Source organism: Cupressus sempervirens, chromosome 6 (assembly GCF_028749045.1).
Source record: "Cupressus sempervirens isolate cs-2001-9-10 chromosome 6, ASM2874904v1, whole genome shotgun sequence".
NCBI lineage: Eukaryota > Viridiplantae > Streptophyta > Pinopsida > Cupressales > Cupressaceae > Cupressus > Cupressus sempervirens.
Window position 1 is genome coordinate 516500566 of NC_143123.1, and position 26682 is coordinate 516527247.

Below are 26682 nucleotides of genomic sequence, written 5' to 3' on the forward strand. Positions count from 1 at the left end.
ACTTTATCTATATAAAAACTATTATTTTACAACAATTTTTTTAATTATCTCAAGTTCTACTCAAGTAAAGATCTATAGCTATACTATATTCAATATTCATTAAAATAATTCTAATAGCTATACTTAGTTACATAACTAAAGGCCAATACCTAGCCACTACCTTACCCTTGTTTTTAATAATATCAAATAGCTTGAGTTGTGGAGTTGTTGATGTAAAGCCAAATTGAAATTATAAAATAAATTTAATACACATACATTGATTTTTATTTTTTTTTAATTAATAAATTTACTTTGGAGATGCAAATCTCTATTTTGTCCACATATTCTATTATAAACACCCATACTCTCTCGAAGAAGAGAATTCAACTCGATGACCAATAAGCTATGTGTTATGTTTGCAATAATGTGTAGGAGAGCGCTTTAAAATTTTAATCAAATTTTATGATTTTACTATATGTAAAACTTTAATCCCCAATCCTGACATTTTATATGTATATATTTAGGTCACTATTAGATTGTAGGTTAGGTAATAGATAGTCACATGTTAATAATTAAAATTATAAATAATTTAGTATGATATTCATTTATATAGATTAAGTGTTCCAATATCTACATTTGTAAAAAAAATGATTGATGATTTGTACTAATTTAACATGAATCTATATATATGATTATAGTATTTCAACATAACTTAAAAATCTCATGATTTTAATCTATCTTTTTTTAATATTCTTCCCATAAACATTTTACTATAAAAACTTAACTATTCTTCAATCAACCAAGAGATTGAAATTTACACTTTACTCTTCAACTATAATATCTCTATTTATTTATTTATCAAATCACTTTTGTTAAAGTTGTAATGTTGTACTTTAACAACTATAAAATGGTAGTTCTCTGACAACATATCTACAAGCATTATCCACTTCTCACAAGGGTGACTTTAGTTAAGGGCAATACAATAGGTGAACCAAAAACGTTAATTATAATTTGATGGCCTTCAATAAACCGTGAATATGAATTATTAACCTCTGGGGAATAACCAAAACTTTGCAGCCATAAGCAATTGTCAAAGTGCATATTATAATCTCAAAAAGAACAGGTTTTTCAGTTTTAAGAAGAAAAAGCAACTGACACTACGGAGGATCTGTTTCAGACAACTAAACACTTTGATTTCATCCTTAAAAAGAATGACATGTCTATATACAGAATACCAACCACCAATATTCTTCAACGGAGCTGATTTTGTCATGTGTACCAAACAAGTGGCCATATGTTGCAAAAGTAATGCCAATCCATCATAATGTTCACCTTTCGAATGTATGATTGAAGTCAAACAACATATCGATAAGTCACATATCTGCCAGCTGTTTCGCTAGGCCGAATAATCTTCACAACTTGACCTCGCCTGAGCCCGTAATACCGTGAAATAGGATCTGACTCTTGCATTCGTGGAAGCTGAAATCAATTGTATTAACAGATAGAATTAGACCATTACAATTCAATCTTCATCCATTTAGATATATGACACATGAAATTAGACACTCAAATCCATAAAATTAGGTATTAACAATGAAGTTCATCTGTTAAACTATACAAGCAATATAAGTGATTGTGCCTTGTGTCTCTATTACATGCCATGCCAATCTCTTTGACAACTGAAAAGAATTAATAGTAGTACTCTGAGATATTAAATTTCCAGTTCCAAAAAAAATATAGACTTCAGTGATACATCCAATACTAATAAAATACAGACCTGTGTTTCTTTTACAGTGTATCTTTCCAGTAGTGCCTTTTTCTCTTCATTAGTCAACAGTTGGTGCTCTGGCACAAGAACATGTTCCTTTATGTTAACAAGTAGCTCTGCCTCCTGCACATGATAAAACACTGACAAAATGATCTTGCAAATTATGAAAAAGCAATTAGAACAATCCAGCCAGAGAATACAAAAGAAATTCTCTATATTTTTTTATCACTGAACAAATTCTACACTTAATGACTAAAATGCAAGGTTACACAGGTACGGGGGTACTTAGGAACAGGTAGGGGTAAGGCTATTTTCCAAAGTAGGGGATGAGAGTACTTGGGTACGTCAATTTTGTTTTTAATATAATTTAATATTTTATAGAAGTTTGCAGAAGTAATGTGCTGTTTCAGTTTCAGATTTGCAATATGTTTGTAATAACAATATATGCTAAATGTTTAAATGTTTAGATGCGTAGCAAAAAAGGCAAACTTTAAATATGAACAAGAAGATAATAAATCATATAACAATGACATATTTGATATTACAAATGATGCAAGATGTTGTTAGAAATCCAAGACAAATCTTTAAATTTTTCATGTTGTTGCCGAGTTTGAAACATTTCCTATGCATGCCGAGTGGAATGTTAGTTGATGCCGAGCTGCCAAGCTATCTAGTTGATGCCGAGCTCATAGTAAACACCTAGCATTAAATGCAAGGTTTTCGAAGGGTGTATGATCGATTTGAGCTCATTTTTCATCATTTTGAAATTGAGAAAGAGAGAGAAGAGCTAGTAGCGACCTCAAATTTGTCAGAAGTGATTATAGAAGATTTGTGCAGAGATCCATCATCACTTCGACAGATTTTCAAAGGTATTTATCGGAAGTCGAGCTATGCAGTTTCAATTTTTACAAACCCTAGTTTGACAAGATGGCATCTAGTTCAAAAAATGTTGAAGGGAAAGAAGTTTTAAATGTTCAGCTAGTCAGTAATGAAGTAAAGTAACCTGTATTTAAGGCCATTCCTAACATCACCTATAAACAAGACCCTTTTGGCGCATTGTCAATGGTCCCGCCAAATGTGATAATGGTGCAAGATGTGAGGAAATGCTACAATTGCAAGATAGGAAGCATTGGAGACATGGAGCTAAGAGGTGCGTATAACAGATTATGTGAAAACGGTGTTTTGAAAGAGGAATTCAAAATTGTTGAGAAAAAGGGTTTGATTGAGCCCTAGATTTTTCAAATGTTTTTAAGACTGAGTGGATAAGAATTGTGCTAAGCGAAATTCATGATGGTTCCTTGTGGCTAGAAGGAGGACCAATCAAAATAACCAAGAGAATAATTCATAGGGTTACTAGCTACCCAACCCTAGATCAGCCAAAGACACTCGAGTGATTCCAAGGAAGTAATTGAGAATAATATTGGAGTAGTTTGGAACAAGAGAGGTATGACTATAGATACCATCACTGATCCATTGCTAAACTTTGTTGCAAAGGTAATCTCACATTAATTCTATCATTCCAATAGATTGAATAGTGTACCCTACATAGCTGTGGATGTTGGTTATAAAATTGTCAAGAAAGATCATACATATGATCTAGCAGAACTTCAACTACAACAACTGATGGAGAACCTTGGAGCTATAAGGAAAACCAAGAGTGCAAAGTGCAAGTTTGGTTCTATGCTGGTTTGTATATTCTTTTATCTACAAAACACATTTCCCTCATTTGGTACTATAGGATGGAAGGCAAATAAATCAATTGTAGTGCAAATTAATGAGTACATTGAGCAATTAGGAGAAATTTTTGAAACTATAATGACTAGTTACTTTGAAGATTTTAAGAAGTCAATGACGTAGAGACTCGGGATTCCAATTTCTTGTTGATGCTGACTACACATTTGTGCAAGCTGCCACACCAACGGTAAGATGGTTAAGACCCTTAGGGTACAAGATAAATGTTGAAGAAGCCTCAGCAGCCATAACAGCCCTACTTGCAGAGGAAGTAGATAAGATTGCAAAAGACTTTGGAAACCATGAGATGGTGAAATCAAAGATTGCCATGGAATTAAAAACTGACTCCACAATTAAGAAAAAGGATAAATTGGTAAAGAAATTGAAAGCTAAATTTGGAGATGTTGCTAAGGAGGAAGAGGAAGAAGAAGAAGAGGATGAAAAGGAAGAACAAGCACAAGCACAAGCACAAAAACTTCTAGCTTTGACTCAAGGCATGGGATAAGATAAAGAAGAAGAGGAGACTACAGGTTCCGAGGGAGAAGAAGCCAAGGAAGCACCTACCACTGACGAGTCAAAGAAGAGGAAGGCAAAGGCACAGCCAGTGTCAACGGCAAAGAAAGTTGTAAAACCTAGCCAGCCAAAACCTACTACACCTACCACCAGAGCTAGCAGATGTGTTACTACCCAAAAGGCCAAAGAAAAGACCAAGTAGATAAAGCAAGGAGGCCAAGAGCAGAAAAAACAAAGAAGGACGTATGTGGCATAGCCAGATTCTGATGAAGAAAAGACAGAATCAGATGACAACAATCAATTCAAGGTGGTAAATCACAATCCTCTCTTTGATCTTGAGAACTTATGTGAAAATGTCAAGACATATTGACTTTGATAAACTGGGAAAAGAAGAGAAAAACCAAGTGGAAGAGGCATTATATGACATGATGTCAAAGTTTAAGAACACTCCACTAGAATTTGCCAACTCAATACCAAAAGGTTTATATGATATTGTTGAGCAAAAATGGCATTATTGTCTGAATTTGGAAAGATAGATCAGGAAAACAACATTAGCCCAAGTAATGCCAGAGTTGACAAAGGGACAAATTGCTAAGGTTGTCGAGAGATATGCCGTTAGGTTCACACCTAAATATAAAGCCTTTAGCATTCTCCAAAATAACATTGAAAATGTGGTCAAGAAATCAACTCAAATATGGAAACTTATCTAAGGGTTGACCACTGTGAAGCAAGGAGAAGCTAATCCTTCAAAGGGTAAAGATGATGATAAAGATGATGACAAAGAAGATGATAAGGAAGATGATAACAAAGATAATACAACTGGGGAAGAAACAAAAAAGCAAAATGATGACAAGGCAACAGCTGAGCAACAGCAAGATGAAAGGAGTGTGTAGGACACACAAGTGTCGAGCATCAGTCCTCCCCAAGACACAACCAAAACCATTGAAACTATAATTGTTAAGGATGTTTCTGATGCATCAGCTCAAAAAATCAATCCACTTACTACAGAAGATCTAAAGAAGATATTGGATCAGTCCACACTTCAAGCCAAATTATATGGCAATCCAGTTTTGGTTAGTGTAGAAGAATTGCAGAAGGCAGTGACTGAAGTCACAAGGGAGAAGGTGAATCCACAAGAACCACCTTCAATCATCCTTTCAATTACCAATGTACAACCTTTGGTTCAAACAAAAGTAGACACATCCACCAAGGTTGATACAAGTGTTAAAATTGATACAATTGAGAAGAAGGCAGAAGAGGAAGACACTACTACAGGTCAACAGCAGGAAATAGGAGAGATAGATTCATCTGTACCTACAGCACAAGAACAAGGTGCTAGCCAAGTCGTAGTGATAGACCAAGGCAAGCCTGAAGAGAGTGAACAAACACCAAAGGTGAAGGAACAAGTGGACATCTAAGCACTGGTAGCCCTACCAGCATCTACCACTCCTTCTACTCAAACTCTTCAAAGGCCGAGCACAGAAACCATTCCCTTGCAAATTTCAGTGCCAAGCCCAAGCTCATCAAAGGGAGAAAAGGTAATCTATTATGAAGACATAAGCCTTGATGAAGAAATTGTTATTCCAAAGTATGACTATGATACTATGACATTAGGGCAAACAGGCATTTTGCAACTAGCCTTAGAAAGTAAAAAGCATCAAGAAATGCTTAGGAGAGAACACAAGCAGAAGCAAGCACTCCAAGATATAAAGGACATCTTTTTAGATGCATTTAGTCTGCCAACTCCTGAAGAGACCAAGCCACTCATAGAACAACTAACTGATATAGTGGAAAAGGTCACTAATGAAGACCTTGATACAAATGCAAAACTTTTAGAATGGTCTAAAAAGAAGTTTCAAGGCAAGGTAAATGAGAAAATATCCAGTGAGATAGCACTACAAGAAGTTGCATTGGCAACAAAGGTTGAGGATGTGAAGAAGGTACTTGAAAATATATTCTCACTATACACAAAACTATGCAATCCTACACTCTTCACCCAAGAGACCAGAAGTCACATTCTAAGTCTAGAAAGCAAAATATCTGCATCAAGTGCAAGCCTACCATCAAATCCAGCTCAAAGTGAGAAGCATTTCAGAACATTGCTTCAGACACAAAGTCAGTGAGTTGTCTTAACAGCAAATGAGGCTAATATTAGAGCCAAACTGACAAGTATTCAGGCTACCCTCACCCCACATATAGAGATAATGCACAAGGAGCTAGGCTATGCCGAGACTTTACTGAAGAAAGACCCCAATCTTTCTACTTTAGATGCTCTAGTGCACATTGTTGTTGAGCTTGCAATCCATATTAAGTCATTGGATGTTGCATGTGATAACTAGGATGCAGCTCTAAGGTTAATAATGGATGTCCACAAATCCTTCTTGGGCAAACACATCATAGGTGTATAACCCATTTGACATAAGTGTCAAAAAAGGGGGAGATAAATAAAGACAAATGGGGGAGATAAAGTCAAAGGGGGAGATAGAGAAAATGGAGATGATAGTAAAGAACAAAGGAGTATGAACAAAAGAGAAATAAACAAGAAAGTGGGAGCATAGTAGCAAAGATATATCATTGGGGTGATATGCATTTTTTGAAAGAAAGCAACAAACAGATACAGATATCAGCTAAGAGAGAGCATATCAAATGAAACAGTATCAACAATATAGCGTATTGAAGTCAAAAGTGTATCAGCGGAGACACATTTACTCAAAGAGGAGCACAGATTTCGGATACAGGATAGATCTACTAACTCAGGGGGAGTTATCAAATTTTGAGGTATACAAGTTACTGCAAAATTTTGAAATTTTGAAGTTCCGTATATATGCCAAGTCATGGATATGTTATACTCGAGGGATTAAGGTTGATCATAAATATTCAAGTGTTTTTGACACTCATGTCAAAGGGGGAGATTGTTGATCTCAGATTGGTTTTGACAAGTGAGTATCAACACACTTAAGTCATTTACTCAATTCATGCCGAACTAATAATACATGCCGAGCACAACATGTAAATATTAGACGATGCCGAGTTGCAATGAGAGGCCGAGTCACTCATGTGTCGAGTCACTCAACAGTCGAGCAGATAGACCATGCCGAGTGATTCAGGAACCAAGTAAACAGTGGATGCCGAGTAATGCAGGTGTCGAGTCAGTAGACAGAACAGTGCATGCCGAGCATCAAAGACTTCATATGCCAAGTGACACAGTTTTGACATATTTGTTTGTAATGGAACAAACAACTATGTAAACCGTTTTTGAGCCCACTTAAAGATAGATTTTGATATTTTGGAGATCAGGACGAATCTATATTTGGATTCCCTATGCAATTACAAGCAACCAATCAGAAAATGAGAAGGATTAAGAGGCAAAATGGATGAATCTCAACTATAGATTCATACCTAACCCTCAGCCACCAAAGTCTTCTTAAGGAGGATGAAGCCCTAAACTCTTTATAAAAGAACGGACAGAGGAGTGAATGCTATGGAGAGTTGAAGGAGCAAACAAGATAGTTTGTAGAGCATTCAAGGTGACTTAGAAGTGAGAGTGAATTGCAAAATCAGTTAGAGAAGAACAGAAGATAGAGCAAAGGATACAGCATTTAGACATCCGATCGTGAAAGATCAATAAGATTATTGTTTAGAGGTGATTTGTTATCAGGCAAGCAAGTGCCAATCGCAGGATCTATGCTAAGACATTTTAACGGGTAAAGATCTTCATATTATGTATGAAGGAGCCATTTTCCAATACTAATCTTCAATTCTTTCATTATCATCATTCATTGGTTAATGGTAGAACCATAGAAGCACTATATTAAAGTACCCTGTTGCTAACCAAAAACTCTTCATATTACAGATACAACAACTTCCAAAACTCCTATGCTGAAGTTAAAAATGTCCATAGCCAATAATCAAAATGCAAGAATATGGGCATCATGATTTATGTGTCTGTCTGCTTAATAAAAATCAAGCTGCATTGAAAGTTGAAATTTATCCCTTCACCTTCCATTTTAAAGAAGCTTACTCCAATATTCCTCCTATTTATCTTTGACTACAAAGTACAATAATTACTCTTTTCCTCCAAAATATCTCGGGGACAATAGCTTGTTATTTGTTTGTTCAGCTTGTCAGTTTATATTTCTTACGGAACCCTATCTAACAGTTAACTACTATGTATTTATATATATTCTTCCCTAAATCTGAAAGAAATTAGATACATTTATATTTATAGCCCATCACAAATTGCTTTGGTCATCAATTCTTCAACTAAGCTATTTGAGTCCTTCTACAGTCCAGATTTTGCAGTTTATATATCATTGACTAATTATTTTTACATCCACAAGCTGTTCTGCAGTAACAACCTTTTCTGACCCTTAATGATAGTGCAAGTAGTGATAATTAGATTTTTTCCATATGTGCATGACCATAAACCCAAGTATGAGATTTTTTTCCACAGGAAGTAATATGTTTATATCTATTGATAAGTATTAATAAGTAGATTTTTTCCATATGCACATGACCATACACCCAAACTTAGATTTAGTAGAGTCAAACTCATTGACCCATGTTTATATCTATATTTATATAATTATAATCGAAGGCAAATATTGCATGGCCAAACTCAGCTGTATCAAATCTAGAAATCATTGCCGCGTGGATATGTGCATGACCATATACCCAACAAGAAAACTTAGATTTAGTAGAGGCACTTGAAATCATAGTTTTCAAATTTGAAGCCATACTTTAGAAATGATTATATGTTGAATAAAATCACAATTGTAAGCCTATATGAAGTTTACAATAAATCCGTGATACAATTAATTGTATTAAAGTGATTCCATAGATCTAACGATATTTGTCTCTACAATTGTTTAAAGTGATTCCATAGATCTAACGATATTTGTCTCTACAATTGTTTTAGGTTGTTGATGGATCTACTGAAAAATAAAAATATTCTAGGACACATTGCTAGGAAGAGGAGTCATTTGTGCTCTTGTCGTTGGTTTGGCTGCCTTTGTTGCATCCATAGCAGCGTCTGCGCAAGAAGGTAGAAGAGCAATACGTAAGCGCAAAAAAAGAGAGATTCTCTTTTATAAACATATTATCTATTCAAATGAGACTGATTGTCATGATCAAATTCGAATGAGTAGAGGAGCCTTCTTTTGTCTAGCCACTATTAGTAGGGAAAGAGGGAGCATCACAATATGATGCACTTAACATTGAAAGAACAACTTGTGATGTTCCTCCATACCCTTGGCCATAATTTGAGGAATCGTAAGATTGCCCATAACTTTGGTCACTCAAGAGAGACAATTAGTCGATACTTCCACAAAGTTTTGACGACAATCTTGGTAGTCCATGGCAATTACCTTTTGCCAGCAAGTCCAACCACTCCTCTAGAAATCAATGGCAAGGACCGTTTTGATCCGTACTTCAAGGAAGATATTGTATTTGTACAATTATTTTTTCTCGACTCTAAATCCTATTATTGCATATTTGTTTGATTATAAATTTTCCTATTGTAGGAATGTGTGGAAGCAATTGATGGAAATCATATTCCAGTCACTGTTGATGTCGACACTCAAGCTCCATATCATGATAGAAAAGGCAACTAGTCACAAAATGTTTTGGATGTGTCTTCATTTGATTATAAGTTTCAATACATCCTTGCTGATTGGGAAGGGTCTGCCGTAGATAGTCGTGTTTTAGCATCGGCTCTTTCAAGATCCGATCCATTAGTAGTTCCCCAAGGTATGTCAAATATGTTTATATAGTCATGCATATGACAATTGTTACAAAGATATATTAATATACTTTTATTTAATGTAGGTAAATATTATTTGGTCGATGTTGGATATCCCAATGTACCTAGATTTCTTGTGCCTTATCGTTGCACCCGTTACCATCTAAAAGAGTTCTCAAAAGCAAGCCCCATAAACACTCTTGAAGAGTTATTTAATCACCACCACTCCTCACCAGAAATGCAATAGTATGCATGTTTGGCATTTTGAAGCAACGCCTTCCTATACTGAGACAAGCGACATCGTATCAAATCATGACCCAAACAAAGATTGTTTTGGCATGTTGCATATTGCATAACTTCATTACCATAGAAGACTGTATTCCTTTTGAAGTAGACATTGACGAGGAAGATGATCGTGAGGGGATACATGTACCAATACTTGAGAAATATGGGATGACTCAACGCGATAGAGAGGATTGGAGGAAGTTTAGAGATGACATAGCAAAAAGGATGTGGGATGATTATAGATCTCGATCTTAGTTGTGATAGCATACTGTTTACCACTTGCATCATGTATGAGAATGTTGTGTCCAAATTTGAAGTGTGCTTTCTATAATACTCAGCTATTATAAAACAAACTATAATTCCATGTTTCAGTGTTTGTTCTGGTTTACATAACTTATTTCTTCTTAAGTGATTAGCACTCAATCTATTCTTGAAGGGTGCAAGCATCATGAACTCTCTGTGTGCAATGCCATTAAGATCTCAGAATGGTAAGATTGAAATATAGTTTCTATATCTAAGTTATTGGAATTTGAAACATATTTTTCATATTATTTCAAGCTCATCAACTTTACCTTTCTATTGAATTGGAATTATGCTCTTGTCATTTGTCATAGATAGAGGATGAGGGACACTAATGATTACAGATCTCAGTCTTACTTGTGATAGCATACTATTAACGGTGATATGAGTTGCATCCATTCCTGTGGGAATACTATTTGTTGTTTGACTCTTTATTTTCTTTCACATGTTAGTTCTGCACCTGAAACAAACTTCAAACTATTCTGAAAAATAGAGTGTTGTGAAATAAGAATGCCTTATTAGATTTCCTATCTTCTCTTGGTAGATCATACTTCTTTGGCAATTGGCTATCAGATTTGAGTTATGCTCTGAACCTCATGGATTGATGCCCCTTCTCCTCCAATCATGGGAGCCTGACTGTTTATTGATTGGGATTGAATCCCATTGGCTCACATCCTCTTGATAATTACTTGAAATACTTCCAACATTCTGTCAAACAAGTCACATATATATTCCTCTGTCTATGTTAGATACCATCAATTCTGAATGTAGCTTGAAAATCCTGATTAATGTTCCTATTCTGTATTGAAGAGCTTGAAACTGACGATATTTTGCAGAAGTGTAAGAAGGATATGAAGACCTTAGTGATGTGGATGGAGGAACGAATATCATAAAACTGATTCAAATTTAAATCTTTCACTCTCTACATTTTACTGATTCAAATTTAAATCCTTTACTTATAACTCTTCCAGCTGTAAATATGGAATGAGACAAATGTTATTTTAGTAATATTTTTCTTTTCTAATTGGATGTTCCTCTTATTTGCTGATTGGAAGGAGGAAATACTTGCTGATAACTCTTCTAGCTGTAAATATGGAATGACACAAATGTTATTTTAATAATATTTTCTTTTCTGATTGGATGTTCCTCTTATTTGCTGATTGGAAGGAGGAAATATCTGCTGATAACTCTTCTAGCTGTAAATATGGAATGAGACGAATGTTATTTTAATTATATTTTCTTTTCTTAAGTATAATTAGATCTGCGGTCGAATGACTACCACTAAAATACTATCAGTAGTCCTTCATGTTTTTTTATTATTATAATCTTTTATTTCTGTGGTCCATTTTCCTCAGCACTATCTATGTCATACACAGCACTATTGATGAGCATGGACTATGATGATGTTCAAGTTGCTCAAACACCTTCTTTTAATCAAGTCACTGAAACACCTCCTTCATCCAAGAAGGAGGTATTTTGGAAGCCGGTCATGGAGCGTAGGTTTTTAGACTTGCTCCATGAACAAATCACTCTCGGAAGGAAAGGTGACGGAGGCTTCAAAAAAGAAGCCTAGACAGCCATTGAACGAAAGTTCAATGGAGAGCTCAACATGAACTTGTCTAAGGACAATTTTAAGAACAAACTAAAAACCTGGAAGCAAGGGTACAGAATTATGAAAGAGCTGAAAAGTACCAATGGCTTTGCTTGGAACAAGTCTACCCAATCCATGGATGCTGATGACAGTGTTTGGGAAGAGCTCTTGAAGGTAACATGCATGTTAAAATCTTTTTTCCTTATTTACAACTAAGTAATTAGCAATGATAGTCAAATAATTAATTCAATATTTATGCCAAAATGCAGAGGAAGGAGTTTTAAAATGCTAGTCTTTAAGAGGCAGTCTTTTCAATACTTTAATGATTTAGCCTTGATTGTGGGTAACGATGTGGCTGAGGGTGCAACGGCTGCAACAGCACAAGAAACAGAAGAAAAGCACCATATGGATGAGACTATAGGTCTCAATGATGATTATGGGAACATTCATATACCTGTTTATGCTGATGTTGATTTGGATGATGAAGATATGACTATTCCTGTATCCAATCAGTTTAGTGCAGCAAATGGAAAACATGCTCGTTCAACATCATCATCTAGGAGGCCGAAGAAGAAGGCCAGTATGGCTAGTTCCGTGGATTGGATGTCTCATTCAATCGATAAGCTAAATGAAACCCTCCTTCAGCCTCAAGTTATTGAATTGGGTGAAGAGCATAAGCTAAAAGATCTACAAGATGTATATGCTGCACTAAAAGCCACCGCTGAACTTAGTATTAGTGCTTTGATTGCAGCATTTGACATCTTTGTGGCTGATCCTGATAGAACCAAGGGGTTCTTGATAATGAACGAAGAGGAGAGAGAAGAATATGTTTGAATAAAGTTTCTAGGGCTGTAGTACCTTTTGTTGTTCAATACTTTTATGATCAGTTTGATAACTATTAGATGTAGCTTAACTTTGGTGATTTACATCCCATGTGATGGTTATAGAACATGTGTTTTTGGCAACTGTTTGTCAGCAATTTTGGATCTGGATATATAACATATATTTTTTAAGCTTCTTTTAAATTAAAATCGTACACATTGAATGTTGCATTGTCTGTGAGAGGTTATATATATATATATATATATATATATATATTTTTTTTTTTTTTTTTTTTTTTTTCGCATTATTTTGACAATTGTTGCTATTTTTTGTTGTCCAATCTTGGCCTAAGCTGTAGGTTTTGCACTAAAATAAACTTTAGATTGATGCTACTCTGTTATGTCATTATACTTAGCTAATGACAACAATACTCATTTGATGTTTTTTGTTCAGTGCGAGATGTCATAAGCTGTAGGTTTTGTACTAGAATAAAATTTAGATCGATGCTACTCTGTTATGTCATTATACTTGGCTAATGACAACACTACTCATTTGATGTTTTTTGTTTAATCTGAGATGTCATGATACTCGCAACTGAAATGAGATGTTAGCCTCTATTGAAGAGCATGAAAGTTAGCAGCCTGTGTATGCATATATTGGAATCAATTTTTTAGTTTGTCTTGGCTTGAACAGTGGCTGGAGGTGTGGATTTAGCATCTCTTTCTTTGTCTTCACTTGAACAGTGGTTGTAGGTGTGGATTTAGCATCTCTTTCTTTTTCTTCACTTGAATAGTGGTTGTAGGTGTGGATTTAGCATCACTTGAACAGTGGCTGTAGGTGTGGCTTGAACAATTGTTGCCATTTTTGCTGTCCAGTCTTGGTCTAAGCTGTAGATGTTTAAAATAAACTTTGTTATTTCTACTGGCCATGGCCATTGTTTTGACAATATGACAATTGTTGAAATGAAATGTTAGCTTCTATTGAAGAGCACGAACATTAGTAGCCGGTGTATGCATATATTGGAATCAATTTTTTAGTTTGTCTTCTCTAGCCTATATATAGTTAGATATCGACACTCAGAGTTTCAGTCAGTGAAGGCTAAGACAAATTAACACACAAACGCGTTAAGTAACATCTACACCTTGTAGCAATCGTGGAGGAGTCAAAAGGTTGTATGCGAATGAAGCAATCCGTCAATATAGCACTAGGGAAATCGACGCTCAATCAATAGAGTCAGTTTGGGTTGTCCCGAGAACTTCTCGTTCTGTTACAAAACAAATTTAATTAGGATGATCAATATTCTTCTAAGACTGTCATAACGGAAGCAAGATTACTTTATTCATCTCAAATTCTATCATTACAGAATGGAGCAAATTCTAATATTTTTGTTATAAAAGTGCTAGTGTTATTTTTGCTGTCCAATCTTGGTGTAAGCTATAGATGTTGTATTAAATAAACTTTGTTATTTCTTCTGGCCGTGGCCATTGTTTTTTGACGGATCTTCCATGAATTTGAAGCCACTTCTAGGCTGTTTGAACCTGAAAGAAACTTGTGTTTGCCCTTTTGCTGAATACATGCCGCCATGAGAGTGGATTTTCTTAGAGTTTTTGGATTCAAACATTGTACTTCTCTTGCATTTTTGGCTTTGCTCCTTATCATTCGTGTGCACTTTTGTTGTTTTTCTGGAAAAAAAATCAAAGCCTTTTTTTTAATCAAATTTCTGAAGTGATCTCATGCATATACCTACTCCTTTGTCTTTATAGCTGCATGAAACTTTTCTAATCTTACCAATTTATTGATACAGGATACATGGCTGTGTGTGATGTGCCAATTTATGAATTCCCATGTTGTGCTGGGCCGTGTCTAGTAAAAGTATGGCACGCGATAAAAAATCTAGGGTGCCAATTTTTGAGTTGCCCTGACAAAAAGAAGGTTATTAATGACATGCTATATATTATATCTTTCAAATTAATGGCATGCAATCTCTTTGATATGAACTAATGTTGATTTTGTATTGTAGGGGAATGATGGTTGTGGATATTTCGAATGGGTTGATGTCCTCTGTGCAATTGCACATGATGAAGGAAATGAGTGCAAAATGCGCTAAGGCACGAGAGGTGGGCAACGCTGGCATTGCTTCAGCCAAAGCTGAAAAACAAGATCAAGAAACTAGTGCAAAACATGTAAGTCCCATGAGGCTGAAATAATGTTTTTACGCAGCCTTCTAGGTGTAATTATTGGCCTTGTATGTTGAAACCTTATGTGACAATGACCTTGTATACAGACATTAGCAAATTATTTGTAATGGAACGATAATTTGTAAAATGTATTCTGTTTTGTATGGAGTTAATATTTTCATTGTGTAGCATGGTTTTAATGATGATAAATTAAATGCATTTAAAATTCAGTAACTTACATTTAATCACATTTTCAATCAAGCGAAAATGATATATTAAAAATATAATTGGCAAATTATTTGTAATGCAATGATAATTTATATAATGTATTTTTTTGTATGGAGTTAGTATTTTCGTTGAGTAGCATGGTTTTAATGATGAATTAAATGAATTTAAAAATCATGTAATGTAACTTACATTTAATCACATTTTCAATCAAGCAAAAATGATATACTAAAAATACATTTCATTCATGTTAAAAAACTTAAAAGAAAAGATTGGCAAATTATTTGTAATGTAGCAATAATTTATGTAATGTATTTTTTTTGTATGTAGTTAATATTTTCATTGTGTATCATGGTTTTAATGACAATAAATTAAATGAATTTAAAAATCATGTAATGTAACTTACATTTAAATCACATTTTGTGAAAATGATATATTAAAAACATATTTCATATGTTAAAAAACTGAATAAAAAAGATAATGCTTCTTTTGGCTAGTATTCCAATTCCACAATGTGCAACCAAACAAAGGAAATGCGTATTCTCATAAAGAATTCTTGGTCAACCAAACGGTCCCAAATTGAATTCCCTAATCATAATCTGGATTCCAAATTCCAGAATCCCAAAGTCAGCATTCTGAATGCCAATGCTTTAATTTATATTCCAGCAACCAAACGGGCCCTTAAGGAACAAGTCAAGAAAGAAAGTAGTGGAAACTCTGGTGTTGAAGAAGAGGTTAGTGATGGAGAAGAACCTCTGCAAGATGAGGAAGGAGAAGAGATTCCTGTTGACCAGAGGCTACTTGTAAGGACTTTGAAATCCATGGAGAGAAGGACTATGGATGGTAAGCTTGACCTACCTATTTTCAGTGGGAAGATGGACTCTGGAGAAGTCATGGATTGGCTTGATGCTCTAAACAGTTTCTTTGACTGTGAGGAGATACCTGAACACCAAAAGGTGAAAATTGCAAAATCCAAGTTGAAAGGGTTTGCCTTAACTTGGTGGAATTTCATTCAATCAGAGAGAGTGAAATTGGAGAAAAATCCTATAAGCACATGTTAAAGGATGGAAGCCTTGGTGAAGGAGGCTTATGTACCAGAAGATTATGAAGTGCAACTTCATACCAAAAGGCAAAATCTGAGACAGAAAGAAATGAATGTCTGTAGTTATACAAAGGAAATTCATAAACTTGCCATGAAATCAAATATGGTGGAGCATAAAAGTGTTAAACTTGCAAGGTATATGCAAGGACTGAGACTCAACATTTAGGATGAATTGAGTCTATGCTCTCCTAATACAGTCCAAAAATGCTATCAATTAGCATTGAAAGTAGAAGGAAGACTCAAGAGAAGACAAGACCAAAGTGGAAAAGGCAGAGGCCAGAAGGACTTCAATAACAAAGGAAGAGGGACAAGCAATGGGAGAGGACAGAATAATAGACAATATGGTGACAGCAGCCAAGAGAACAATCAGGCAGAAGGAAGTTCTAGGGGATCTTCAAGAGGAAGAAGAGAAGACTCTAAAGGCCAATTTAGAGGAAGAGGTTCAGGACCTCCAAGATGCTATAGATGCAATCAAGTTGGGCATATTGCCTCAAAATGCCCTGAGAACCCAAGTAATCAGGCAGAGAGGAGAGCTGCTCTGATTAGGGAAGATGACTGTCAAGGGGACCAATCTCAAAATTCCTATGCACCACCTGAGGAAGGGGAAAGTCTAATGATGAGAAGGACTCTGTTAAGGACACCTACCATACAAGAGCCACCTCAAAGGATGTCATTGTTCAAGACAACTAGCAGAGTTGGAGACAAGGTATGTAAGATGGTGATTGACGATGGATCTACTGACAACATGGTGTCTGCAAAAGCAATAGAGAAATTGAAGTTGAAGAGGGTACCTCACCCATTCCCCTACAAGGTATCATGGCTCACAAAGGGTCAGCATGTTGTCATTGAAGAACAAGCTTGGGTGGAGTGACAACTTGGAAAGTACAGAGGTAAGGTGCTTTGTGATATTGTTCCAATGGATGCTTGGCACTTGTTACTTGGGAGACCATGGCAATACGATGTGGAGGCACACCATGATGGGAGATGAACACCTACACCATCAATTACAAAGGTGAAAAGGTAACTTTCTTACCCATGACTGATAATATGGAGGAACAAAAAAGAATCAAAGTTTTTATTTGTAGGTGAGGAGTTTCTAAAGACTGTCAAGAAGGACAGATCTCCATGCTATGCTTTGGTGATAAAGCCACAAGACAAGAGGAAGGAGGAAGTCCCTAAGATGGAAGAACCAAAGAGGAGAGTAGGTCCTAAGGAGGTTGTAGACCTACTTGACATGTATGCTAATATCTTGGACACAGATATACCAAGAACACCCACCAGAGAGAGGTAAATCATAACATTGATTTGATTCCTAGAGCAACTTGCCAAACAAGGCTGCTTATAAACTCACACCTCAGCAGAACAAAGAGATGGCAATACAGATTCAAGAACTCCTAGACAAGGGGTTAATAGCAAAGAGTTTGAACCCTTATGCAGTTCCAGCCCTTTTAGCTCCAAAGAAAGATGGAACATGGAGGCTATGTACGAACTCCAGGGCTATAAACAGGATTACCATAAGGTATTGATTCCCTATGCCTAGAATAGAAGATTTGCTTGATCATTTGAGTGGAGCAAGGTATTTTTCCAAGATTGATTTGAAAAGTGGATATCACCAGATTAGGATAAGGGCAGGGGATGAATGGAAGGCTGCCTTTAAAACCAATGAAGGCTTGTATGAATGGAGGGTGATGCCATTTGGGCTATCTAATGCCCCAAGTACATTCATGAGACTCATGAATGAGGTCTTGAGACAATTTCTTGGAAAGTTTGTCATAGTGTATCTTGATGATATACTAGTGTTTAGTAAGACAAATGGAGATCACTTGAAGCATCTTGATTTGGTCTTGACGAGGCTACAAGAGGTAAGGTTGTTCATCAACTTGGAGAATAGTGTCTTTGTGCAAGAGGAGCTTGTATATCTTGGGTTTATCATATCTGGAGGGATTATCAAGATGGATCCTCATAAGGTGGCAGTCATACTAAGTTGGCCTTCTCCAAGAAACATGTTTGAGGTAAGAAGCTTTCATGGGCTTGCTTCTTTCTATAGAAAATTTATTAGAAATTTCAGTCAATATTGTGCACCTATGTTGGACACAGTAAAAGGTGGTCAAAGATGCAAATTTGCTTGGACCACGGAGACTGAAGAAGCGTTTCAAATGCTGAAGAAAAAGGTGGCAAAGAAACCAGTACTTGCCGTTCCTGATTTTCAAAAGGTATTTAACTTAGAATGTGATGCTTCAAATGTTGCAGTTGGGGCAGTTTTGAGTTAGGAGGGTAGACCTATTGCATTTTTCAGTGAGAAACTGATTGACTCCCAAAAAAGGTATTCATCTTATGATTTGGAATTATATGCATTAGTTCAATCATTGAAGAAATAGAGGCATTGTTTGCTGCCTAGGGAATTTGTGGTTTTTACTGACAATCAGGCCCTTAGTTTCCTAAATAGCCAAGAGAAATTGAGCCATAAACATATGAAATGGGTAGAATCTATTCAAGCATTTACCTTCACAATAAAACACAAGAAGGGGTTGGCCAACAAAGTGGCAGATGCTCTGAGTAGGAGGAACTTGGCAGTGCAAGAAATCAGGTTGCAGAGTGTGGGAATTGATTCCTTGAGAGGAATGTAGGAAAATGATGAAGACTTCAAAGAAGTATATCAGGTATGTTCAGATTTTTCAAAGGATTATAATGTAAAATATGCACATTTTTTCATCCAAGATGGGTTACTGTTCAAGGACACCAATTGTGCATCCCTAAGTGTTCAATGAGGGAAAACATAATAAAGGAGAAGCATGCAGGCAGCATGAGTGGCCATTTTGGCTTGGATAAAACTTTGGAACATGTAAGGAGGTTTTTTTTTTGGCCTAAGGTTCAGACAAATGTGAGGAAGTATGTGGAGTCATGCTCTATTTGTCAGAAGGCCAAGGGAACTTCTACAACTGCTGGTCTATACCAACCTCTACCTATACCAACTAGATCATGGATTAGTTGCAGCATAGATTTTGTCATGGGCTTGCCAAGGACACAAAAAGGTTTTGACAGTATATATGTGGTAATTGATAGATTTAGTAAGATGTCTCATTTCATTCCATGCAAAAGTACTAGTGATGCTACCTACATTGCTAATTTGTTCTTCAAGGAGATTGTGAGACTTCATGGTTTACAACAGTCCATCATTTCAAACAAGGATGTGAAGTTCCTTGGGCACTTTTGGAGAACACTGTGGAGGAGATTGGGCACAAATCTGAGTTTCAGTTCTGCCTATCATCCACAAATGGATGGTCAGACTGAAGTGGTCGATAGATCACTAGGAAACTTGCTTAGATGTCTTACCAAGCAATATGGTGCAAAGTGGAATCAGATTCTACCTCAGGCTGAGTTTGCATTCAATGATTCAGTGAATAGGAGTATGGGAAAGAGTCCCTTTCAAGTTGCTTATGGGTACAGCCCAAAGGGTATCTTGGACCATCTGATGTTCCAATCAGTGCTCATGGTGAACAGTTTGCTGAACATATGATGGATGTCCATGATCAAGTGAAAATGGCATTGGAAAAGAGTGCAGTAAAGTATAAAGAAGCCAAGGATAAAGGTGGGAGAGATGTGCAATTGCAGGTTGAAGACTTGGTGTGGGTCTACTTGAAAAAAAAGAGATTGCCAAAGGGCAAGCACACCAAATTGCTGATGAAAAAGGTTGGTCCATGTAAGGTGTTGAGGAAGTTGGGAGCAAATGTTTATGAAGTTGAACTTCCAACACACCTTGGCATCTCACCAATCTTCAATATCTCTGATCTCACACCTTATAAAGGTGATGTAGATGAAGACAATGAAACACAGTTGGAGGAGTTCGAAGAAGATGTTGCAGCATTACCTTTCCATGCAAGAAAGGAACCTGAGATGATCTTGGACACTAAGATCATTAAGAAGACCAGGAAGAATACTTATAAGAAGTATCTAGTGAAATGGTCAGGTTATCCTGAAGAGGAGGCTGTTTGGATGGATGAAGCAGACATGAAGAGGCATGGCACAAGTTTGCAAGAACTTGTCCCAAACAGACTTGAGATTAATAAACCCCTCGAGTATTGTGCAGAGGCACACTCAAATGCATCTTCATCACGGAAATAATGTGTTAGAACTTCTCCGTTTGATTCATGTAATAAGTCCTAAGTGTAAGACCAAGGGACACAAGATGCAATTATAAATCTTGTCATCTACCTTGGGTCAAGGGACATTTTATGCTAGGACTAGGAGTCTAGGTGTTAGGAGGTCTTAAATATTGTTTTAAACATATTCTAAGTCCTCTAGAATGCAAGAAATAATGACAACTTACTGTTTGACAACTTATTGCTAAAAGTTGTCAAAAGTTTTCAAAGTTGTTAATGAGCAACTTTTGCATTTTTAGTTGTAATTGTGCAAAATCGTTCCAAACCACCTTTTGGTTGGGGGAACTGTTAGGACTTGTAGAAATAGGATGGAAAACATGTCCTATCACAGATTGGAATTGAGATTGTAAGGAGGACGCATTGAATCAATAAGAAAACTGAATTTTTGGTGTATTTTTGTTGTTTCTAGGTGTTGTATGGAATTGTACGGCCTGACATTGGATGGATCACATGGTCAAATAGAGGACAGACTCACCTTTCCATTGTATCTGGTGTGAGGCTTTGAAGTGAAGGGATAAGAAAGGAAGGTTTTTGTGCTGACTGGTTTAGAACAAGCCCATGCCTAGGGTTTCAACTTCTTTTGCTCATATCTTGCAAAGTAACCATGGGAAAACTCTAACCCTTGGTGATTTTCAAGATATACCAATGTACTTTAAGACTTTTGTTGTTGCAGGTTGTGAAAATCCTAGCCGCTGTAGTTATCAGCAAAACCCTAGGAAATGCATCTCCATGTGACAGTCCTATTTTGTGCAAATGATTGCATAAGTCAAGTTGGGGTGGAATATGATGATGAAATCAGAGAATTAATCATATTTCATGATCCTTGACATGATCCAGGTGTTGGTGGTGATTGGGAGGCAGTTTTGAGGGTACTTGCTTTGTTAATGAGCCCCAATTAGACCTAATTCCTACTAGGCGATTTAGAGGAAAAGAGGTGTTAGGGGATTGGCCAAGTACTCATCTCTTGGAATACATTGAGGATAGTTGAAAGTGTCATGTTGAACCAATAGTTGGGCTTAGCCTTGTCCTTGGGAGCCATTTAAACCAAGTTGCTGGTCACATTTCCTTGTAGCCCTCCTTAAGGAATGCAAGTTTCCTTGTATGCCATAAACTTGGGAATTGGGTTGTGAAGACTAAATAGTTTGTTGTGGTTGTTTTTAGTTTGAGGAAACCTAGATTCCGCCCTGAAAATCAAGTGTAACCTTGAGTACCTGTTGTTATTCAACTGGGTCTAAGTAGCCTAGTAGAAAGCCAGAGTGTGGGTGTGGACTACCTTGTGGAGTCTCAATCTATCTTGGGAATAAGATATTTGGAACATTTTGTTCATTCTAAACCTATCAAAGGTGCAAAGGGAGTAGATAGCTTGGGGTTCTGCACCAATACCCATTGCCACTGTCCTAACAAGTCTGTGAACAACATTTTATCCTCCTTTTATTACTTCTTGGCCCCTTTCCTATTTTCCAGATTCTATGTGCACAGAGCATCTGACAATCAAGAATCCTATTCATTCTTCTTGAAGGTTGAAATGTTCTTATTAGCAATTGGGATATAAGCCCCAAATATTTTGATGAAAGAATGGGATTTTAAGTCCCAAATATTTTGACAAAAATTTACTTACTTTCAGGTACACGAATTGAAATAAATAGGTCATATTCATTTTCAGATGTATTTCAGATGCATCTCTTCCATGAAGAGAAGAGAACAAAGATTCATTAACAGAGAAAAGAATTTTAAAGATTGCCATCTACCTTAATGGAAATTTTCAAGTTCTCTTAAACATTTATGACAACTACTGACAAGCTCAAATAACTGTAAGTGTTTTTGAAAATTTTATTTGTCACATCACACAACCTATAAACATTCTGTTGAGTGGCTACAAATATGGTATATGTTGAAGGCTTGTAATCTCTCATGTTCTACCAGCTGTAAGCATAATGCATACAATTCCTATGCTATCAGTGATTTTGAGCTTGGACAAACTGATGAGGACCACACTTTTGCTGTATCACATGCCTTGGCTTGAAACCATCATTTCTTAGTCAAAAGACAATTCAGCGTGGCTGTTTGCTCTAACTGTAGTTTTTAATAAGCCACAAGATGCAAAGAGATAAACATACTATAAAGTGCAAGAATACAAAATTAAAGTTAAAATAAAATATTAATGGTTTCAAGAATATCAAGCAGTAATATAATTTGATAGTTCAAGGCTTGAGTTTGAAAGTTCAAAATTTGAGATAGCCACATACAGTCATAGTTTCAATACAATATCAAAGTTAACTGGAACATGTCAGTTTTATTCAATACATCAGAGGACACATACAGTAAAAGATTTAATAAACTCCACACCACTTTCACTCCTACCAGCAGCACAGCCTATTGTAATTTAACATCATCATCCATGGGACTATAGCTGCAGATTCAGCTTTGCACTCACTTTAAACGTTTTAAGCTTTCCTCAATATTATAAAAGATTAATTTCTGAAACTCATACCCTATCGAGACAGTATACCCTAAATTCTAAATCCTTGTTCTAGTGAAAATATTATAAATCTGAACACTGTTTAGTTATGAAAGGTTGTAACTCACCAAAAACTAGCATATATTTTGAACATTTCAAATAAAAACTAATGTAACAAAATGATACTGCAGAAAAACAGAAGACCAAAAGAATAGAAAATTTTACAAGGACCGAATAACTGACCTGGAAAACCTCCAAGTGGAATTTGCCAGAAAACTCCTGAAGACTTTGTTTTGCAAAAGGAGTCAAGTTCTGCTGGACAACTAATATGGCCCGAAAGACACTTTCAGATTTCATTCGCTCTACATAAGTTTTAATCGTCTTTACCCCTACCTTAGGTTCTTCAGGGAAAAATACATATATCTGCAAAGAGATGGTGATTCTTTCATATGTCAAAATCCCTTGAATGGAAAACTCATGTCACATAAAAACAGAGGAAAAAAATGATTGACAGTGGAACTCAATGCAACTAATTTAATAAACAGAAAATGGCCGTAATACAATCACCTGATCACCAGGATCGCTGCGCTTACTTCTATTGAGAACAAGATCATCTTTCTTGGGTTCATCCCCAAACCTTTCAAGAAATTGTTCTTTGGAAATGTCGTCATTGTCAGTCACAAGATAACCCCTGTCCTTGAGCATTTGCAAAATGGTGCGCCGGATTCTGTAAAGCCTGTTAGTCTGTTCATTCATTGACATGGCTCCCTTCTCTCCTCTCTACCAATGCTCTCTCTCACTCTCTCTGAGACAATGAGGCTTCATGAGTCAGATTTTTGGATTGCTATGTCAAATGCTTCGAAACTTAACCAGGAGAAACAAAAACCTAAATTAAATTTAACCGCTCTCTCTTCATGTCACACAGTATGGAGATTTTGCCTTTTGGACTATGTCAATAATATCAATTTACAGACATATGAAGATGCAATTGAAATTTAACTATGATTATTTTCAGGTTATGTGCATAAGAGCTAACATCCACTGGTAAATAATATATTAATGAGCACTGATGCAATCCAGAAATATGCTTCATATGATAAGAAAATACTTATAATCACAATAGAAGATTAATGTATACTCCAATATAATGTATTTTCTTTGCTGGCAAAGATTTTTACATGTTTCAGCAACTGTGTTTTGGTTTAATATGTTTGTAACACGGTATAATACATGCTAGACATGAAGGCAACTAATATTTCTTATGCTCTAAAAACGTGTGCTTCAAAACAGAGAAATATTGACATTGTTAGTTAATTTCTTTGGTACATATCTTTTAGTAAAACGTCCTCCAATCTTTCATTTGTAAGACAAGCTAACCTCACGTACAGTTTTTAAAAAATGAAATTGCAAAATATAGAATAGAAAACATTAAATTAACAGAAAAAATGTAGATATTGATCAGGTGTTATGATTTCCACACACTGCCCAAGCCCTTAATGTCGGAGTCCATTTTAGAAATCTGAAAATATTAGACTTCACAATATTTTCGGCTAGCACCGATTCAAGTAGAGATTTGGCACTGATGGTGCAAAAGTCTTTATTTTTTGGCAAGGGAGTAAGATTATATAGGGCACAATAACGATGGTTTTTAGTTAACCGGGGGGGAATTTCCTGGACTCTATCTCTTCGAATGATTTCTTTGAAACTCACATTACAAATCATGATGGAGGCGATGGCTGAAACAATGTTTTGCCTTCATTCGGAGACTATTCGAGCATATGTCCAGGTTGCAACGCCTGATCCTTCAAACGTACAACAAAATGCGTATAGTTGTACAAAATTAACCCTAATGTCTAAGGACTTTGAAATGACGATTTCATATTCTGTAGTGACCTTAAAAAAAGAGAGAAACGAGAGCCCCAGCCCAGCACCAATGTAGAAATTGTCTGCGTTTTACAACTGTAAAACCTAAATTTACACATAAATTTGCCTAAGTTTTACAACTGTAATACCTAGATTTACATATAAATTTGCCTAACTATATTACCTGTGCCTCAGATTTTGCACAACTCTAACACTCGGCTTCTTTGGCCTGCGGTTCTTTCCCCTTCCACTGATCAAGTTTTTCTCTGCTACAATACTAATGCTGCAAAACAATGACGTTCCTCTCTCTGACACATAATTAATGCTCACTTATCGTCATTTTGCTGCTCGTGAAAATTCAATAAAAGCCCACGAAATTCTTCAGTGACCAATCAAAAAAAAAAATTTACATCTAATAATTATTTTTTTAATCTAAACTTGGAAATTCTAGCATATGACAATGGTACATTAAAAAAATATTATGGACTTTTTTCTGTAATGTTTATCAAAATAATAAATTTTATTTAAATCTTATAAAGATTTTTTTCCTTACAATTGATTATTTTTATTTTTAAAAATATTGGTGAATTATTTTATTCATTTGAAATTTATCTTTCCTTTTTTAATATTTAGATAAAAGATTCAATCAATTCATAAGTAGGAGGTATTTTTGGCATCCATTCAAATTGTGATATTGCTATTAAGATTCAACTGTGTAGTTTTTGCGCAAACTCATTGACCCATATTTCATGAGTAGTGGTTCACACGAACCCCTCTTTCATGAGAATGAATGAAACACTTAGCACCTATTAGATTTAGGAAGTGATGCTCACAGAGGTGAAGCACCGGGACTTCGTGGAGGTCACCCATCCCAGTACTTCTCCAGCTTGAGCGCACTTTACTATGGAGTTTCATGCTACTTATCAATTGATAGCTTAAGGGGCTTTCTAATGAATGGCTCATAAGGCACAACACTTGGTGAAGGTTTTGCAAATGGGGTTGCAAGCGGGGTGGATTTAACCATGGAGGAAACTTTGTAATTAAGCGTACTCAAGTTGGAGTTGTACTACGATGGGTAACCTCCCGAAAAGTTTCGGTGCTTCACCTATGTGAGTATCACGTAAGTCCAATGAGTGATAAGTGCTCCATTTGTTCTCATGAGGTATGGGTTCATGTGAACCACCACTCATGAAATGTGGGTCAATGAGTTCGAGCCAAAAACTACACAATTGAATTTTGATAGCAACATCACAACCCAATTAATTGAACTTAAACCATCATTCCATGACATAGAATGTCTCTATCGGGTACATTATTAGAAAATGAAGACTATATTTTTTTCTTAATTCATTAAAAAAACAATAGCTACATATATACTCTATAATATAAAATTCATTAAATGCTTTATTTTAAGTCTAAAGGTCCACATGAATGCTTCTACTTAGATTAAAATATTTTATTTCTAATGCAAATACTTGTATACACCAAACATTTTCTCACACTTTCAAAACTATTTATCTTTTAAATTTTTATTTTTTATTTTTTTGCATTAGACTATTTTTCTTTCAATGTTAGTTTTTTTACATCAAGTTAATTTTCTTTTAATATTAGGCAAGAGCTCTTGTTATAAATAATTTGCATTTTAATATTATTTATTTTTATATTAGGCGACTCTTGTTATAAATGATTTTTATTTTAATATTATTTATTTTTTATATTAGGCGGGAGCTCTTCTTAAAAATAATTTTCATTTTAAGTAAAAAAAATATTTCAAATAGATTAAGAAATATTATTTATTTATATGTAATTTAGCATATATGAAGGCAAGCCTCTCATTTGGGAGGTCTTCGATTTGAGTGTACTCAAACTCAGTACATTAACAATTGCACTCTTTTGTGCTTGCAACAATGAATCTTGATAAGTGTTTAATAATATATATGTGTGTGTGTGGAAAAAATTGATAAAAAG

At 35.6% G+C, this 26682-nt stretch overlaps 1 protein-coding gene across 1 annotated transcript; it reads right to left on the bottom strand.

The window, feature by feature from the left end:
* Positions 1-966: 966 nt before the first annotated feature.
* Positions 967-25100, bottom strand: NRPB5 (Eukaryotic rpb5 RNA polymerase subunit family protein). Its single transcript, XM_089788761.1, has 5 exons — positions 24899-25100; positions 23419-23656; positions 23095-23274; positions 1757-1870; positions 967-1458 (listed from the first exon to the last, which is right to left on the bottom strand). Exons 2-5 carry the CDS (start codon positions 23611-23613, stop codon positions 1333-1335), a joined length of 615 nt encoding a protein of 204 aa, XP_089644887.1. The 5' UTR covers positions 23614-23656; positions 24899-25100; the 3' UTR covers positions 967-1332.
* Between the last annotated feature and the right edge of the window lie 1582 nt (positions 25101-26682).

Bases quoted from the DNA above. Each gene is read 5' to 3' on its own strand.
- NRPB5 (XM_089788761.1), bottom strand. From the start codon at position 23,613: ATGTCAATGAATGAACAGACTAACAGGCTTTACAGAATCCGGCGCACC. The intron at 23,275-23,418 runs GTGATTGTATTA...ATCTCTTTGCAG, and splicing joins GCAGCGATCCTGGTGATCAG to ATATATGTATTTTTCCCTGA. The intron at 1,459-1,756 runs GTCTGTATTTTA...AATTGATTTCAG, and splicing joins ACACTGTAAAAGAAACACAG to CTTCCACGAATGCAAGAGTC.